Source organism: Scatophagus argus, chromosome 23 (assembly GCF_020382885.2).
Source record: "Scatophagus argus isolate fScaArg1 chromosome 23, fScaArg1.pri, whole genome shotgun sequence".
NCBI lineage: Eukaryota > Metazoa > Chordata > Actinopteri > Scatophagidae > Scatophagus > Scatophagus argus.
Window position 1 is genome coordinate 983,298 of NC_058515.1, and position 16,745 is coordinate 1,000,042.

The 16,745-nt window shown below is 40.7% G+C and overlaps 1 protein-coding gene across 7 annotated transcripts in view; it reads right to left on the reverse strand.

Moving 5' to 3' along the window:
- map4k2 (mitogen-activated protein kinase kinase kinase kinase 2) overlaps positions 1-16,745 on the reverse strand; it is a 35,045-nt gene that overhangs the window by 12,370 nt on the left and 5,930 nt on the right. For all 7 annotated transcript variants that reach the window (XM_046380036.1, XM_046380037.1, XM_046380033.1 and 4 more), the window contains exons 2-13: positions 12,978-13,035; positions 10,561-10,651; positions 10,237-10,301; positions 9,410-9,465; positions 7,439-7,486; positions 7,304-7,346; positions 7,071-7,143; positions 6,675-6,806; positions 6,447-6,509; positions 6,232-6,313; positions 4,880-4,996; positions 4,586-4,664 (exon numbers count right to left, since the gene is read on the reverse strand). In XM_046380036.1, coding sequence (XP_046235992.1) covers positions 4,586-4,664; positions 4,880-4,996; positions 6,232-6,313; positions 6,447-6,509; positions 6,675-6,806; positions 7,071-7,143; positions 7,304-7,346; positions 7,439-7,486; positions 9,410-9,465; positions 10,237-10,301; positions 10,561-10,651; positions 12,978-13,035 — 907 coding nt within the window. The remainder of the gene's footprint in view (positions 1-4,585; positions 4,665-4,879; positions 4,997-6,231; positions 6,314-6,446; positions 6,510-6,674; positions 6,807-7,070; positions 7,144-7,303; positions 7,347-7,438; positions 7,487-9,409; positions 9,466-10,236; positions 10,302-10,560; positions 10,652-12,977; positions 13,036-16,745) is intronic.

Below are 16,745 nucleotides of genomic sequence, written 5' to 3' on the forward strand. Positions count from 1 at the left end.
TCAGGGGTCACGACCCCAGCAACAGTCTGTGCCTGAGTCACATCAGGTGTAAAAAAATCACATTTATTTATTGGACATGTTTGTGTTATGTCTATGTTAAATCTATTTTTCCCACTAACAATTAGGCCTTGTGTGGCTGTTTGTTTGCTTACTTTTGACTAACCTACACTGCTGTAATGGGCTACTGGATGCTTGAATTTCCCTCGGGATCAATAAAGTATCTATCTATCTATCTATGTAACGAGCCCCAACAAAGCTGGGCACAGCATAGCAATGGTACAATGACAAAATATAATGAAAATTTTAATGTGACAGCTTCAATTAATTTCAACACATCATTGATGGATTTTGCTGCTACAGACTTGTATAAAGGAGCACTTGGTTAGCCGCAGCTAGCAAACTGAAGACAGATTTATGTGTATAAAGGATGTTACTAAGTGATTTTCCTCTACTTCAGTTCAGTTTATTTATATTGCGCCAGTTCACAACAAAAGTTATCTCATGACACTTTCCAATTTGAGCAGGTCTAGACCAAACTCTTTAATTAAACTGTAATACAGAGAACCCAACATTCCCTCTTGAGCAAACACTTGGCGACATTGGCGTGGAAAAACTGCCTTTTAGAAGGCAGAAACCCCGGAGCAGACCCCGGCTCAAGATGGGCGGCCATCTGCCTTGACCGGTTGGGTTGAGAGAGAGAGAGAGAGAGAGAGAGAGAGGAGAGAGAGGGAGAGGAGGGTGGCGCGTGAGAGAAGGAGCACACAAGCAGAGATGCATAGCAGAAGTAATAATACTAGAAATACTGGAACTGTACTCTTGTGTACTCTTACGCTATGTTCTAGTATTTACTATTTCCGTGTATAAAAGATAGTGAAACTGACTGTCTTTATTGTCTCCAGCACAATACAAGCAGCAGGTTGTTGCAGTTGTCCCTGAATTCTGTTCCCACAGTCAACTTCCTGCAACAGATTTCAAGGTGAGACTTCTCTCTGAGTGAGACTTGTGTTTCCGGTTAAACAGGGATTTTTTTCTTTATTAAAAATGTCTCTCTCTGTAGGTATCATTTCTGTAATGCTGTCAGATACTTAGAATAAGAATCTTAGCCTGTGGCAAGAAAAGCACTTTGAGTGGATGTAACTTTGACAGTCGGAGTTGCCTCAAAAGATTATGTTGTTTCAGCTGCCAGCTGAGGTGAACAACTGGACCAATTCCAAATCTTTTGGTCAATATGAATCATTTGCAAAGCAAAGTATATAAATATTATAAGTATAGGGCCCAGATACGTGGAATTCCTCTTCAAAGACATTATATTTAAAGAGCTATTGCTATTTTAATCACCTTTCTCACAGAATAGAATCAGGCTTTTATTTCAGACATTTCAACAAATATCTCTAAAGTCACTGATCACACAATGTCAACAGTAAGATTTCCTCACTACATGACAGATTTACTAGACTCTGAGAAGAGGACTGAAGACTTCATGCATTTTTTTCTCAACCAACCAACATAGCTCACAACATCAACTTAGAACATAAACCTATGAGCATCTGAACTTCCTTTTCCGACAGCAGACTTTCCAAAACAAACAATTCCATAACCACGCACCCACTTTACACAGCAATTGTAAGTGTGGCTCTAAGAGAGCAGGTAGAGATTTGGTTCCTCTCGCAGTCTTGCTTTTTTCTTTCTTCACACAACTGTTTGTGTCACTTTTCTTGTTTCAACACAGCTTGCATGCCTTTGAGCAGACTTGCCAACACTATAAAGACGGGCTGCCCTTTAATGATAATGTTTGACTTAAGTACTTCATTACAATACAACAATTCATATCTTGCATTCACTCATTGTCTCACATCACCTGGATTGCTTCCAGGCGTGTATTTAACAGTAGTTAAAGTCCATTTTCTATACCACTTATCTGTCAGGGTCGCGGGGGAGCTGGAGCCTATCCCAGCTGACTACGGGCGAGAGACAGGGTTCACCCTGAACTGGTCGCCAGTCAATCGCAGGGACAACACACAAAGACAAACAACCACACACTCTCACACTCACTCCTAGGGGCAATGTAGAGTACCCAATTAACCTAATGTGCATGTTTTTGGTATTGTGGGAGGAAGCCGGAGTATCCGGAGAAAACCCACGCAGGCACAGGGAGAACATGCAAACTCCACACAGAAGGGCCCAGACCGGGATTCAAACCTGGAACCCTCTTGCTATGAGGCGACAGTGCTAACCACTGCACCACCGTGCATCCCTAACAGTAGCTATTAGATCTCCATTTTCAGTTGAATTTAGCGAACCAGGTTTTGAAAGTATCTGGGTTTGGTTTCTCTGACGACGTGACTGCAGTCACAGGAGGAAGGGGTTGTCATTGTAACCAGAGAGAACCTGAACCAAATCAGTGGACAGTCTGACGCTGAAGCAAAGGAAGGGGAAACTAACGAAGCAGAAAGCAGAAGTTGCTGTTTCGTCTTGGTTCAGTTATCTCTCTCTGCTAAATGACTGAATCAGTTGATGAAAATTCTGTTGTTGTTTCAAAATTTAGAACTTGATATGAGAAGTCAGAGTTTAGGGTGTTTAGAGAACTGACTACAAAATATCTTAATTTATTCCACATGCATTTCAGAACTATCATTGTTAATATGAAAGGAACTTGTAATGTAACAACAAAATGTATGACTAAACAAATATGGATTCTATCTAGTGGTTTTAGTATGAAAATCAACTTGCAGAGACTTCAAACATGATGTATTCTTTTTTGATCAAAGATCCATTGTTTTTGCATGGAAAAATAGTTGGTGACAGGTGATTTGAAAAATCTGCAGTGTATAAAAAGCAACACATGTGATGGCAGCAACTTCCCCACATCTTGTCTCCTTCCCTGTGTTATTTGCTGCACCTTGATGCCTTGCTGATGCAATCCTATTTCTGTCTTTATTTGTCTTCCTTCATCTTTTTGGACCATTTCACTTCCTGCTAGGCTGTTGGTTGACAAATGTTCTCATAACTGACATCTGCTTGGTTAAGCAAAAGCAATTGAAATAACATCGTACACTATTTTCTTCATTTTTCTTTGTCTCAGTATGTTCAAGTGGTCATAGAGTCATGGCTCTATGAGAGCACTGTTGGCCTGTCAATCAGTTAGTCCAACACTTTGGTCAAGACTCAACTCAACAGCTATTAAACAGATTTCCATAAAAATCATAAAATGGACGTTCATGCTCCCTACAGGATGGGTGCTTGTGATTGTTGAATTTTACGCTAGTGCTACCATAAAGTTATGAAATCTTGACTGAAATGTTTTGAAAGCTTTTGAATGGACTGTCGCCCTGTGATTGACTGGCGACCAGTCCAGGGTGAACCCCCCCTCTCGCCCGTAGTCAGCTGGGATAGGCTCCAGCCCCCCCACGACCCTGACGGATAAACGGTATAGAAAATGGATGGATGGATGGAAGAATGGACTGTCATGAAACCTAGGACAGATGTTCTTGGTCCCCAGAGGACAAGACTCAGTGGCTTTACTGATCCCCTGACTAACAGGTGAAACTTTTCGATTATTTTGAGAAATACCATTACTGTGTGATGTCAGTAGCCTTTACAGTCGTAGTAGAAACAGCAGCAGCAGTGTGAGCTTCAAAGCCCATACTGGTCAAAGAGAGACGCAGGTGTTGAATGTGTTTGTGGCTTTTGTATCTACGTCTAGCATGTAGTGTGTTCGGGAAGCTGAGGTTTTCATTGTTGTGTTGATTTATGATATGGTGCTGGGCAAAGTGTGAAGCCAGACTACCACGCCAGAAGCACTTACACCACAAGAAGACTATTGGTAGTGCTGCAGTATGAAGTCACTCCAGCCAGTGCATAGAAGTACCACTGTCTGTCACAGACCAGTGGCATGTTCTCAGTGCCATCCTCTGACGCAGCCTCCATCCCACATGTATGGAAGGGTTACAGGATGAGAGCAGCCATCAGCAGCCTGACTGAGAGGCTTTTGTCCTCATTCATATTATGGAGATTACAGCACTGAATACTGGAGGTCTTAGTAGACAATGAAGCCAGTCTTCAGCAAGTACAACTGATATACAGTATATTTAGACATGCATGCATGCATACAGTTGCAGGCATTGCCATCAAGTGCACTTGTACATGCAGTAATCATCAAAAGCAAACTGTATTAAATGGATGAAACATTTGCTGAAATGCTGAGTGTAGGAGTAAAATTTCATTTATTTTATTCTTTTGGTCTGTTCAATAATGGATATTTATAAGCAAATGATATAGAGCTACCTATAATATAACCTGCTTGTCATATAGATGTCATGGTGTCGAGCAATAATGAGACTGGCGGAAACAGCGAGGACATCTTTTAGTTTTAGAGCTCCCCAAAAGTGGAGCCAAAAAAACCTTGATCGACCCTGGTGGCTGGCTGCAGTACAGGTCATAAACCCCTCCCCATCCATGTCGGCTCAAAACTCAAAGTACACGACAAAGAATTTGTTTCCAAAGCGAGTGTGTCTGTCATTTTCACAATCTGTGAGTGTTCCTTCACATTGTGCCTATGTGCGTGTGGATGTGGGCGTGTCCTCACATTGTTCTTCAGACAAAGTCCTCTCTACGGGAAGGTGTTTTCCTGCCGACTGGATCTTGTCTGGAGCCACTTCCCCAACCTGTCAACAGATCACATTTATATGAAGAAAAACAAAAAACTCTGACTTTCTCTATCCACTAGCTAGTTTCTGTGTACTGTTATGAGCATACAGAACAGATATTTTATTTGCAAATCACAACACTGTTGCACTGCTTTACATTCTGAATGGTTGAATAAACATGGTAACAGATCATCTGTTGGTCAGTGCTCCCATCACTTCCATGTAACACTGACCTCCAGTTCGTTGTCATCCATGCTGTGTGTGTGGCTGCCGTGGAGCTCAGGGTTGTTGGCCATGTCCAGCAGCTCAAGGACCAGGTTACGAGTCAGCAGCTGTGTCACAAATGGATGCTGAAGAAACAAGTTACAGCTCTCGTGACTTTGAGCACAAATAGGAACATACTGAGCTCAGAAAAACTTGCAAAACGCCATCAAGAAAATGCACAATCCACCTAAGTAATGGACTTGAAATCTCTAAGGGGACGATGCTAAGCTGGTTTCAGATCTCTAAATAACAACTAACATGTAACTAATGATCATGCCTATGATTAATCAGTTCTTTCTTCAAATCTGCTGCTGATTCAGAACCTTGAGCAGCTGCTATTGGCCCACAGTGGGAGACAGAAGATCCTTCCATCTTCTACATCACGTATCCCATGAAGCCTATCCCAGTTGACTAGGGGCATGAGGTGGGGTTCACCATGCACTGGTCACCAGTGAATAGCAGGGAGGGCTGACACACAAAGACAGACAACCACACACTCACACCTAGGGGCAATGTAGTGCAGCCAATTAATCAAATGTGCATGTTTTTGGGATTGTGGGAGGAAGCCGGAGTACCAGGAGAAAACCCCCGCAGGCACAGGGAGAACATGCAAACTCCACACAGAAGGGCCCAGACCAGGACTCGATCCCAGAACCCTCTTGCTGTGAGGCCACAGTGCTAACCACTGCCTATACCACTACCTCACCGCCCTATATGGGATCATGAGGTAAAAATAACACCTGTCCAACATTAGCCAGGTTTATCACATGACATCCCCCCCACACCCCATGTTTCCTGTCTTTAAACTATCGACACCTTTTAGGTTTTTTTCCCTGGCTTTTAGGCTGCTTTTTTGGCTACATGCTGCCTCTGCACCACAGACAACAAGGCACTGGATCACTTAGAGGACTATAGTGAGTTATAAGGAACATTTTTTCCTGTGATTTTTTAAATGCATTTCTGAATGTTTACAGACAAAAAAAAACAGAAAAGACAAAAAGGAAGTGTGAGTTGCATTGACAGTGTGTTTATATTGCACAGTGTAGGCCTCTGAGCACAAGTAGTGCAACACTGATGTCAAGCACGGGACGGAGGGAGGGTTATCAGATTCAGTTAGACTCTTATTCTCCTGGGTAACCTGCACTGTGAATGCTCTGAAGTGCATGGATGTGAAGCTTTCATTTCTGTGCTCTCTGATGATCGGATACGAAAGTCTTAAAAATAGGCCTTATTGCATGAATAGTTCATATATTATATGTCCACACAAAGACAGATGGCTAACTGCTACACACTAATGACAAGCTATAAAGAACGAGCTAACCTGCAGCAGTGTCTCAGCTGAGGGCCTTTTACGAGGGTTTTTAATGAGAGCCATCTTCACGAAGCTTTGGAAACCTGCAGACCTGCAGAGAGAAGAAGGGAAAAGGAGAGAGAGTGTAAATGAACTGCACAGCAACAGAATACAAGACAAAAGAAAAAACATTGGTTCTAAGACATGCTACATGATCTTAAATGAATGCAGACAATTAAACTTACCACTTGCTTTTATCTTTTAGCCTTGGAGGCTGGAAGCTGCTCTTGGACATCAACATCAGCGCTCTGAAACATTGTTTTAATGTACATGCAGTGACCGCCAATCAAACGATATAAAGGCGAAAATGATACAAAACACCTCTCTCTTCTGTTGGTCTCCATGCTGAGTTCACTGAATGTGTCTGTCTCCAGCTGTCTGAACTGGAGTCCCTGTTGTCTGTGCTGACTCACCTCATTGGGTGGAGGTCAAACATGGGCGGCTGGAGCTCAGCCAGCTCGATAGCAGTGATGCCAGCGGCCCAGATATCACACAGATGGTTGTAGCCACCCTTCTTCTCCACTGCTGCCACCTCTGGAGCCATCCTGGACAGGTGAACCAAAGGAGAGGACAAAGAAGAGGAAAGGACCTTCAGATATGACACTGAAAGAGACACAGTATACTATACGAACTACACAGCAGACACTGGCTATATATCAAGAAATGAGGACAACAGGTACATAGTAACTGTACAGACATAAAAGTCTGTATGTCATAATGCTGTGAAATATTGACTGGTTGCAGCGCTGATCTCAAACATACCAACAGCATTATCATATCACTCTTGAGTGCAGCGTCATTCATCTTACCAGTAGGGAGTTCCTATGAAAGACTTCCTTTTGGCTACAGAGGCACTGATCTCTGCTGCCACTCCAAAATCAGCTAGACACAGAGGAGACACACAGGGTCAGAGTGGAGCTGCTGCCGGCTCAGATCCAGTCCAGACAGTCTAGTACCGTGGTTGAGTAGGTATTGCAGAGTGTGTGCACGTGTGTGTGCACGTGTGTGTGTGTGTGTGTGTCCAAAACGGATCACCACTGACCCAGTTTCACATCTCCTCGCTCTGTCAAAAGGATATTGGCTCCCTGCAGAGAGAACACACTGATTTCAGCTTGTGTTCACATGATTATACACAGTGTAATATTGTATAGGCAAAGCTTAAGAAAAACAGTTTTACCTTTATGTCTCGATGCATTTTGCCAGTTTCATGCAGGTGATACAAACCCTAGAAAAAAAGCACAGAATAAAAATCAGTAGATTATTATCTATTCTATGTATTCTATAGTTGTAAACAGGTGAGAGACATGGCCGGATTGAGCAGACAGGGGGCCAGGAGCAAAAGTTTGTCGTTGGACCACCCCTACCTCCCAACATCCTGAAACCAACCAGCACTGCAAGCTGCAAAATGATTTGTCCCCCAGGTTTACTGTGCGTCACTTTCACGTAGAATGTTTAAGTTAGTTAAGAATATGGGGTAGTCGTGGGCCTACTGCCCACTGCTCCTGTGTGTGTTTCACTGCATGTAATTTGCCGGGTGTTGCATGTGTGTGTTCAGCTAAGGATGGGTCAAATGCAAAAGACGAATTCAGTGTGTGTATGTAAAAATATATATACTGTCAATAAAGCTGATTCTTATTCTTAATTCTTAATATGCAACATGTACCTGTGACAGGTGGCCAAATACTGAAATCTACGTAAGATGAACATGAACAAAACAAGTGCAAATTTTTTAAAATTTAAAGAAGTATATTGCAGTGTATATAGCCTCCCTGAAAAAAAAAACTCCCTTAAAAATCAATTGCACAATTTTGTGTGTTACACTCTTGATGACAATGTCTTGATTATTTGGGCAAAAAAGAATATATTAGGTTATTTCTTTTTTTGGAGTACGATGTGTGCATTTATAAACATACTGTACATCTAGTGGGGAAGTGGGGTCTGAACACAAATGGTCACTCCAGTGGAGATGCATTATAACGCCAGGTCTCTCTCTCTCTCCCTCTCCCTCTCTCTCAACCCAACCGGTCAAGGCAGATGGCCGCCCATCTTGAGCCGGGGTCTGCTCCGAGGTTTCTGCCTTCTAAAAGGCAGTTTTTCCTCGCCACTGTCGCCAAGTGCTTGCTCAAGGGGGAATGTTGGGCTCTCTCTATTTACAGTTTAATTAAAGAGTTTGGTCTAGACCTGCTCAAATTGGAAAGTGTCATGAGATAACTTTTGTTGTGAATTGCCGCAATATAAATAAACTGAATTGAATTGAATTGAATTGAGGTGTGAACTGACAGTTGTCCATTTGTGATTGGATCGCTCAGGATGGATGTTAATTCCAGGTCTGGACGAGCTCAGTGTAGCACTGTAGGTAAACTGCACCAATATGGATAATCTCATAAACTAGATTAAATTATGAGTTACAATATACAGTTTTGATAGCATTTAGTGTATTTTAGAATGTATATCTTCCATTCATTCATAATTCATTGCAGTGGTATCAGCATAGTAATCAGTCATCATTTATTTACAATGTGGGTTAAAGTAGTTGAGTTCTCATAAACCACAGTTTGTTTAAAAATTAATTCAACATATTTTAAACCACGTGTAACTCAAAAATCACAATCCTACTTTAAGTTATGTTACATAATAATGTATACTGGAGCACACTGTACAATGGTAGAAAATGTTGGAAGTGAAGCAGATAAACAGAATGATGGCACGTCAAAGAAGACCAAAAGTAAGTATACAAGAATGCTTGTATTTCAAGTTTGACTGCAAAGTTTGCCAGGATGAAGCCAAAGGCCATGAACTGTTTGGCTCTGTGATCGCTCAGTTTATTTAGATAAGGTGCACATGTGAGGCTGTATGAGATGTTGGCTGGGATTTCTTGCTTTTTAATTCAGTATGAGATTCTCTGCAAACCTGACAATCCAATAAAACCTTGCAGTGAGCAGAAGGTCACTTGCTACAAACAGCCTGCCATGCTCTACTGCAGCAGCATTTCCCAGTACAGTACATTTAGCGGTCTGGCAAAAGTTAAATACTATTTAGCTCTTCTGCGGGCTGGGGAAAAAAACAAATGACTCATTCTGTCAGCAGAGTATCTTTAGAGATTTCACAATGCTACAACAACAAGCTGCCTTTCACTCAAAATCCTTACCTGGAGGGTTTCTCTGCACACGTATGCTATCTGCTTCTCCTTCAATGGGCCTGTCACTGTGAAGAACAGTTTGATTAAGAGTTCATAAAATCAAGACGAGGGAGAAAAAGTACAACTGGCTTTTCAGTAGCGCTTGCTTCCACAGTAAGTATGCAAGTGAGGCAGATGAGAACATCAGTTTCAGAATCAGAATCAGAATTAGAATCAGGGGGAGGGAAAATTCTTTCATCTCTGTATATCTAGACACAAGTCCAGTGAGTGTTCAGTCTAGATTAGCATAAAAACTGGAATAAGAGCAATTAATTAGTAGTATTGGCATAGTTTTACTGTTTTCTTTACTAAGAAAGTATAGAAAGTGTCCAGTTTTGTTATAAAAGGTAAGTAAGAGCTAATAGTGGATTTTATTTTGTTGTAAACTGAGGTGCTCACACCGCTTGTTTATGTCTATTTTTTAAAAAATCTAAATTCCAATTTATCTAGAACATGAATATACAGTTAGCAACAGGGCTACACAATGTTTTTATACTGTACACTGTACCAACACGGCTGTGACTTTGTGATCTTTTTCACTTTGCTCTGGGTAAGAAATAAAACAACAATGCTTCCACTATATGGTGACAGATTTATGTTAGATCTCGCGATGGTCAGACAAAACACATGGAGAGGCAAAGAATAGAATGAAGCAGCAAGAGCATTAATCTGAAGCCATACTGCTGTTTTTTTAAATGATACTGTGGAGCTTTTTAAAATGAGTTGCAGATGCCGCTAAAACCGGGTATGATGCAAGACCTACATTAAGAATTCTTAACATTTATTTGTATTTCTACCATGATAGATATCCTGAAGTGACCCTCCACCGCAGTACTCCATGCAGATCCACAGCTTGGTGTTCCTGGAGATACACACTAAGTAAGAGACAGCTTTGCATGGATGGTGAAAGACAACATTAAGGAATTCAGCATCAAAAGGAAACACTCACAAGTAGACACTCCCTAATATTCTGAAGCTTATGCATGCATCCAACAATTTAACTAAGAGTGGGAGAGGAATCCAGCAACAGTGCGGGGAAAATAAAAGTCAAATTCCCCAGTCCACCAACAATCCAAGGAATTCCACATATGTGAAGTGGACAGGCTGAAAACACACAGCACCTGTGGTAGCTGCCGAAGTAGGCCACGATGTTTTTGTGCTTGCACTCCTTCATCATTGTAATCTCCTGCTGGATGGACGTGATGTCATCACCTGAACAGACAGACGGGTTAGTTTTCTCACAACAGTCTCTTGCACTGGGTTCCTGAAGACGGAAGGAAAATTACAGACTAACAAACCATTGGGTTAGACTGGAGGGAATACTGGTATGTGAGGCTGATCCTTCACCTAACATCAAGCCAGCTGGAGTATCTTTTTGTGTACTCATTTATCTTTATTAGACAGAGGAGTGTGGTGATGCACTGTTACTAATCAGTATCCATTCAATGAAAAATTCCCATTCAGTCACATGCCCATATGGATGCCAAAAGATTTTCCTTGTTAAGGTTACTCCAGTGCAACCTTTACAAGGAAACTCTTTGAGGCCAGTATGCAAAAATAATTCTCTAAGTTCAGTCAAAGTTACATGAGGGAGTTACACAATTCTTCTAAATAAGTTCTGTCTTTGCGTTACTGTCCTTCACTGCAGCCTGTGGCACATTCAACAAACAAAAGTACCAAAAAGTGTGCAACTTTTGAATATACTTGACTAAAACCTCATATTAGATTCAGTAAACCTTTGACTGTATTTGGTCACAATGTCCTCCTCTGTGGATTTTGTCACATTTACACCATTACATTGCAAGCAACCACTTTTAATGTACATATGAGCATGCCTATATTGTTTCAAGATTGAAGACCTGAAGTAACTAAGAGATTCAAACTTTAAAGGAGAAGTTAGACAATTTTGGGAAATTTTCATGCTTGCTGTGTTGCCTGAATATATATATCCAAGCAGAGACATTTCCCGGTATCATCTTTTTTTTTTTTTTTTAACTTTATGGCCACTTACATAGTTGGCATCAACTTGTGTCAGCCTAGTCTGACTCACTGGATGCAGACTGCTGGTCTCTGCCTGCCACTGGCTGCCTATTTCAGGCAGCAATCTCCTCCCTTCCACTCTCTGCATGTAACTGCTTTCAAGATCCCCATCGCTATGGGGAAAAACAACAGTCTCCAAGCTAGCAACCTATATATTAAAATGACAAGTTACCCTAACCAAAATCTGGTCGCTGACGATACAAACCTAAATAAGGTAGTTTTTCCTTTGCAGAGATTTATACATTTTAATGCCTTTTAAGGCTCATTTCCCCAAGTGCAAAACAAGTTCCCTCAGAACCTTTCTCCAGCATTGATGCAACACTGTGGATATGGATCTGACTATGAAAGATTAGTGCCAGTCAGACATTGTTTAGTCTCCAAAGCTCTAAATGGACCATCAGATCACCATTTTGAACTGACACCCAAAGATTTCACTGCATATTTCTTATGGATCCACAGGGAATTCCAGATCATGTCTGGAGGATAGGATACCAGTTGTCATTATCTGTCACTGTCACTGCTCATTTGTCATCATTCATCATCAGAAATGCATAAAACATGTGTGAAAGACAAATGCCCATATAAAGAGAAGCTCTTGACAGAGTGAAAAAACTGAAGTTAGTTAGAGATAGGGTCAGGGTTGACTCTGCTAATGTCTGCTTGTCATGCAGTATTGGTATCTAGCAAAATGAAACATAACTTTACTCTTTATCTTTGTGTCTCACTGTGTACTGCAACATTTAGTGTTTGGAATCTTATTTACTCTTTACTCTTTTTGACACCGACAGCAAACAGCCAGCAAATGGCACTTTTATCTTAGCAGATATAGTTATGAGTATAACATACTTACTGCATAACATATAACATGTTGCAGCATACATAACAACAGAAAATGTTAAAGCTTTAGTCGCACTGCACTTCCGATACTTCAGCATGATGTACGCTTAATCGAGTTACACTGAGATGAAGAGGCTGCGATGACTTAGTATGTTGGGTGGTGACAGATAAGATAAGATAAGATAAGATAAGATAAGATAAGATAAGATAAGATAAGAACTTTATTGATCCCACAGGAAATTGTTGTGCCTGGGTTGCAATACATAGATATAGCATACAGGTGATAGCTGGTATTGTCCAAAGAGGGTTGATTTGGTTTTGATGATGTTATCATCCCATTTCATACAGGGACCTTAAGATGATATCACAGTTACAGCAGTTACAGTATACACTCAGCTTAGCTACGTGACAAGATGCAAGAGGAAACTGGTAACCTTGTCCTGTTCTAAGTCTTCTCAATGAACTGATATAGATCTTCTCTTTCAGTCAACAGGCAAAGACATAGTTCTCAAAATGTCCGGCTGTTCATGAATTTAATTCAAATAATTGAGGAGAAAAAGAAACTTAAAAACCTAGAAAAAAAGAATCTTATACAACCTATACTTATTTTGCAAGTAAGCGGCTGTGAGCATGTTGTGTCAGGTTTGTGCTGTTAACATACCAGGGTCAAGCTTGACAATCTTGATAGCTGCCAGTTCAGATGTCCTGATGTTACGGGCCTAAATGAGAAAACACAGAAAATACAGCAGTTGAAGCCATTTGAGTTCTTCAAAGCTGACGCCTTTATACACAGCTCCTTCTAAAGCGCCCTTTATATCAGAAACAACTTAGAAACTTAGAAACAAATATATTGCAAACTCAAACACATGTTTTGGATGACCATAGGCAGTTCTCTTCAATCAGTGAGAGAAATCCAGACTACTCCATCTAATCGCTATGTCTTTATCAACTTTATCAACTTTTTATTGGCAGTATATATATATTTTTACATACACACATACTGAATTTGACTACTGCATTTTGGGGGGTTAAGTGCCTTGCTCAAGGGCACATCAGCCGGCTAATGAAGGGGGGGGGAAGCATTTTTTCACATTAATCACTCCACCAAGCCCAAATTTTTCCTGCCCGTCCAGTTGGGGAATCGAACCGGTGACCCTCTGATCACAAGCCGCTTCTCCAACCTCTAGGCCACGGCTGCCCCCCCGGAGGAATCGGAGGAATCGGAGGAACATCCCAGTGATCCCCATTAGTCGTCAAAGCCCTTATCAGATGTAACAAACAAAGTAAGGACAAAGTAAGAAAGTCTTGAAGACCCCATTTAGTAACACATGATATGTTTTTAATATGATATGATTTTTATCTAGAAAAACACATGTTATTGCAAAGCATGCTGGGACCACATCTGGTAGTGGTATGGCATTGTTAAAGCCACATGAAGCCTGTCCATGGCTTTTCCCATTGACGCAGAAGTGAATGTATGTTGACAAGTCTACAAGTCCCTAGTTCAGTAGCCACGATCAAATGTTGGCGCCATATTCATCTGCAAACCAGGGATATACTAGATTTGTAAGTTTCATACATTTCTACAGCAGGCGATGTCACATTTAGATTATAAGAGCTTTTTTTTGTTATCGGGAGGTGGAGGAGTCTGCGGGGATTTAATTAATAATAACTATCTGAAACCACTTCGACAAACCAGCAAACTCTGTCATTTCATAACCACAACGGATATTTTGAACAACCTTCCGTGAGATTTTTCAGCTATGCTTGTGCTATCAAAACAGGTATATTAAGGCAAAACATCATCCCTTGTCCCAACATAAAATTGAAATATAAAATAAGAGAAACTTTCAACATACCAGACAAAGTTTCAACATAATCCCTAGTTTGCAGAAACATACAGAGACAACAATTATTTCGGTGATATGGTGCAAGCCCAGACAGCAGGTGCATTCCCATCGTAGAGTTACTGTGGTATCAAGGTGCTCTATTCCACAAAAGAGGCATATTGTGTTTTCCACAACAGTGAAAAAAATAAATTAAACAAATAATTACAAAACTTTCTTTAATTTTTTTTCTGATTTATTCTGCCTATTCTGCAGATCAGTTACTACTACAGTCTCCAGCAGGCCTTAAAGCTGTGCATTTGTGCGATTCTTCACTCATAAGTGCTATTTTTTGCAAATGACACAAATACACACTTACTTATGAACTTACTCTACCCCTGAAAAGCATTCTTACTCTTGAATGTGCACTTATGGACATGTCCTTACTGCACAACATGCACTTATGAATGCTGTTCGCTCATGAATGTGCGTATATTCACATGCCCACAATTACTAACACTCATCTACTCACGTTCACTTGTCAAACACATTCTGTAAACACACACATTTACTCACAAACTGGCATGGTTCATGCACAGACCTGGACAGGAAGGCACTGGGGCAGGTGATTAAAACCACTCAGAGCATCGCTGTTACCCATCTACTGAGCATCTGTGACACCAGTGAGGTAAGGTGCCAAAGAAACCACAGTCTGCTCCCATCTGGCAAGAGTTACAGAAGTATCCCCTGCCACAGACTACGGTGCAGCTGTTTTCTTCAGGCTGTGAAAACTCATCCTTGCACTCCATCATAAAAACATTTTTTTTTCTCATATAGCAGAAAGGGGCTACAATTTGCATTTCATTATGCAATCCCATATTGTAGAATGAAAAATAAAGGAACCTTAAATGCACTCTTATTTACTCTTACTTATTAATGTGCATTTACAAATTTGGTCTTTACACTTTTTCTGGAACACATGCACATTCAAACATTCACAAACAGTAGCTGGGTGACAAAACTAGCTTATTGCATAGGTGAAAGGTAAGGGGTGTCACTAAACACATTAGAATGTAAAGCAAATACGCTTGAGAAAAAATATGCTGAAGTTCACAACATAATGCTGGTTTTATTCTCATTTTTTTTAACAAATCTGATAAAAAAGTAAAACAAAATCGAACACATGCCAGACAATTTTAAGTATCCAGATGATTATTAATAAAAAAAAACTATTACTATGATTACTATATAAGCATCAATCCTCAGTTCACACTTTTAGGGTAAAGCTGTTACCCAAGTTTTTTTCACAACTGTACATCAGAGGTGATGGTGAATGTTGTTCCAAAGTAACTATTCTGTTTTCAACTTCCTCAATTCTTCCTGTGAACATCAGTCATCCCCATTCAACAACTGCACTGACGTCAGATGGACTGCTTTTCACTCTAGCCATCCACAATAAATGAGGCAGCCACCAATGGGATCAGAGCAGGTTGTCTTACCACAACCTGTGGCTTGAATGCATTCACTTCCTGTTTTCTTTCCTGTTCTACTGCAGGGCTTCCTGTGACTACAGTGATAGTAACGTCTCTCAGAAGGTTTTTACATAGCCAAGCCTGAAATAACAGCCATTTCGGCTTACATAATGGGGGGAGGGAACGGAAGCTTCACTGCACTTTGACAACCAAATAGCCCCTGAGCCAGAAATCATACAGTCTATTGCCAAACTTTAATTTCTTCATAAGGAGACCACACCATTTCGTATTGAAACTAGACATCAAACGCTTCGCATAAATGGCCTCTGAAACAAACATAAAGCTGCCCTTAACAAAGCAACTGAAAACTAGTTGTTAAGATAGATTGCTTGTGCTTGTTATTTTACATTCATGGAAATAAGAATACATGACCTTGAAAGCAGAATAACAAATTATTCATCTGATATAATCCATCCCTCCATTATTTATCACCGCTTATCCTTTGAAGGGACACAGGGGCGAGGATGCGGGTAGAGGTGGGGTTGGAAGGGAATAGGCCTAGAACCTATGCCAGCTGACATTGGGCAAGAGGCAGGGTAGACCCTAAACAAGTTGCCAGTTCATCACAAGGCTGACATACAGAGACAAATAACCATTCACACACACACATTCACACCTACATCAACACCCTCTTTAAATTCAATACACACAAGATTTTGCTACTACAGTCTTGCTTATGATGGCTAATGTTAGTTAATGTTGTCCTGTAATACAGAATGGAAATCACAGAACATCTGTTTTGGAGTATGGCATACTAGCCATGTTCATGAGCTCTCATTTGTCACTGCTAATGTATCACTTGTCATCTGTCAGTCATTCAAAATCAGAAATATATGAAGTACATGCAAAAGACAAATGTCTACAGAAAGACTTGCCAGTGGCAAAGATGCAATGTATGACAAAACTGAAGTTAGTTAACAGAATGAAGAAGTGATTGAGAGTAACAGCGTGCCTGATCTAAACCTGGGCACTGCTTTGTTACTGGACTTCTGTGCTAGTCATGGATTGGCCGTAACAAACACCATGTTCAAGAATAACATGGTTCATATGTATACTTGATAACAGACCACC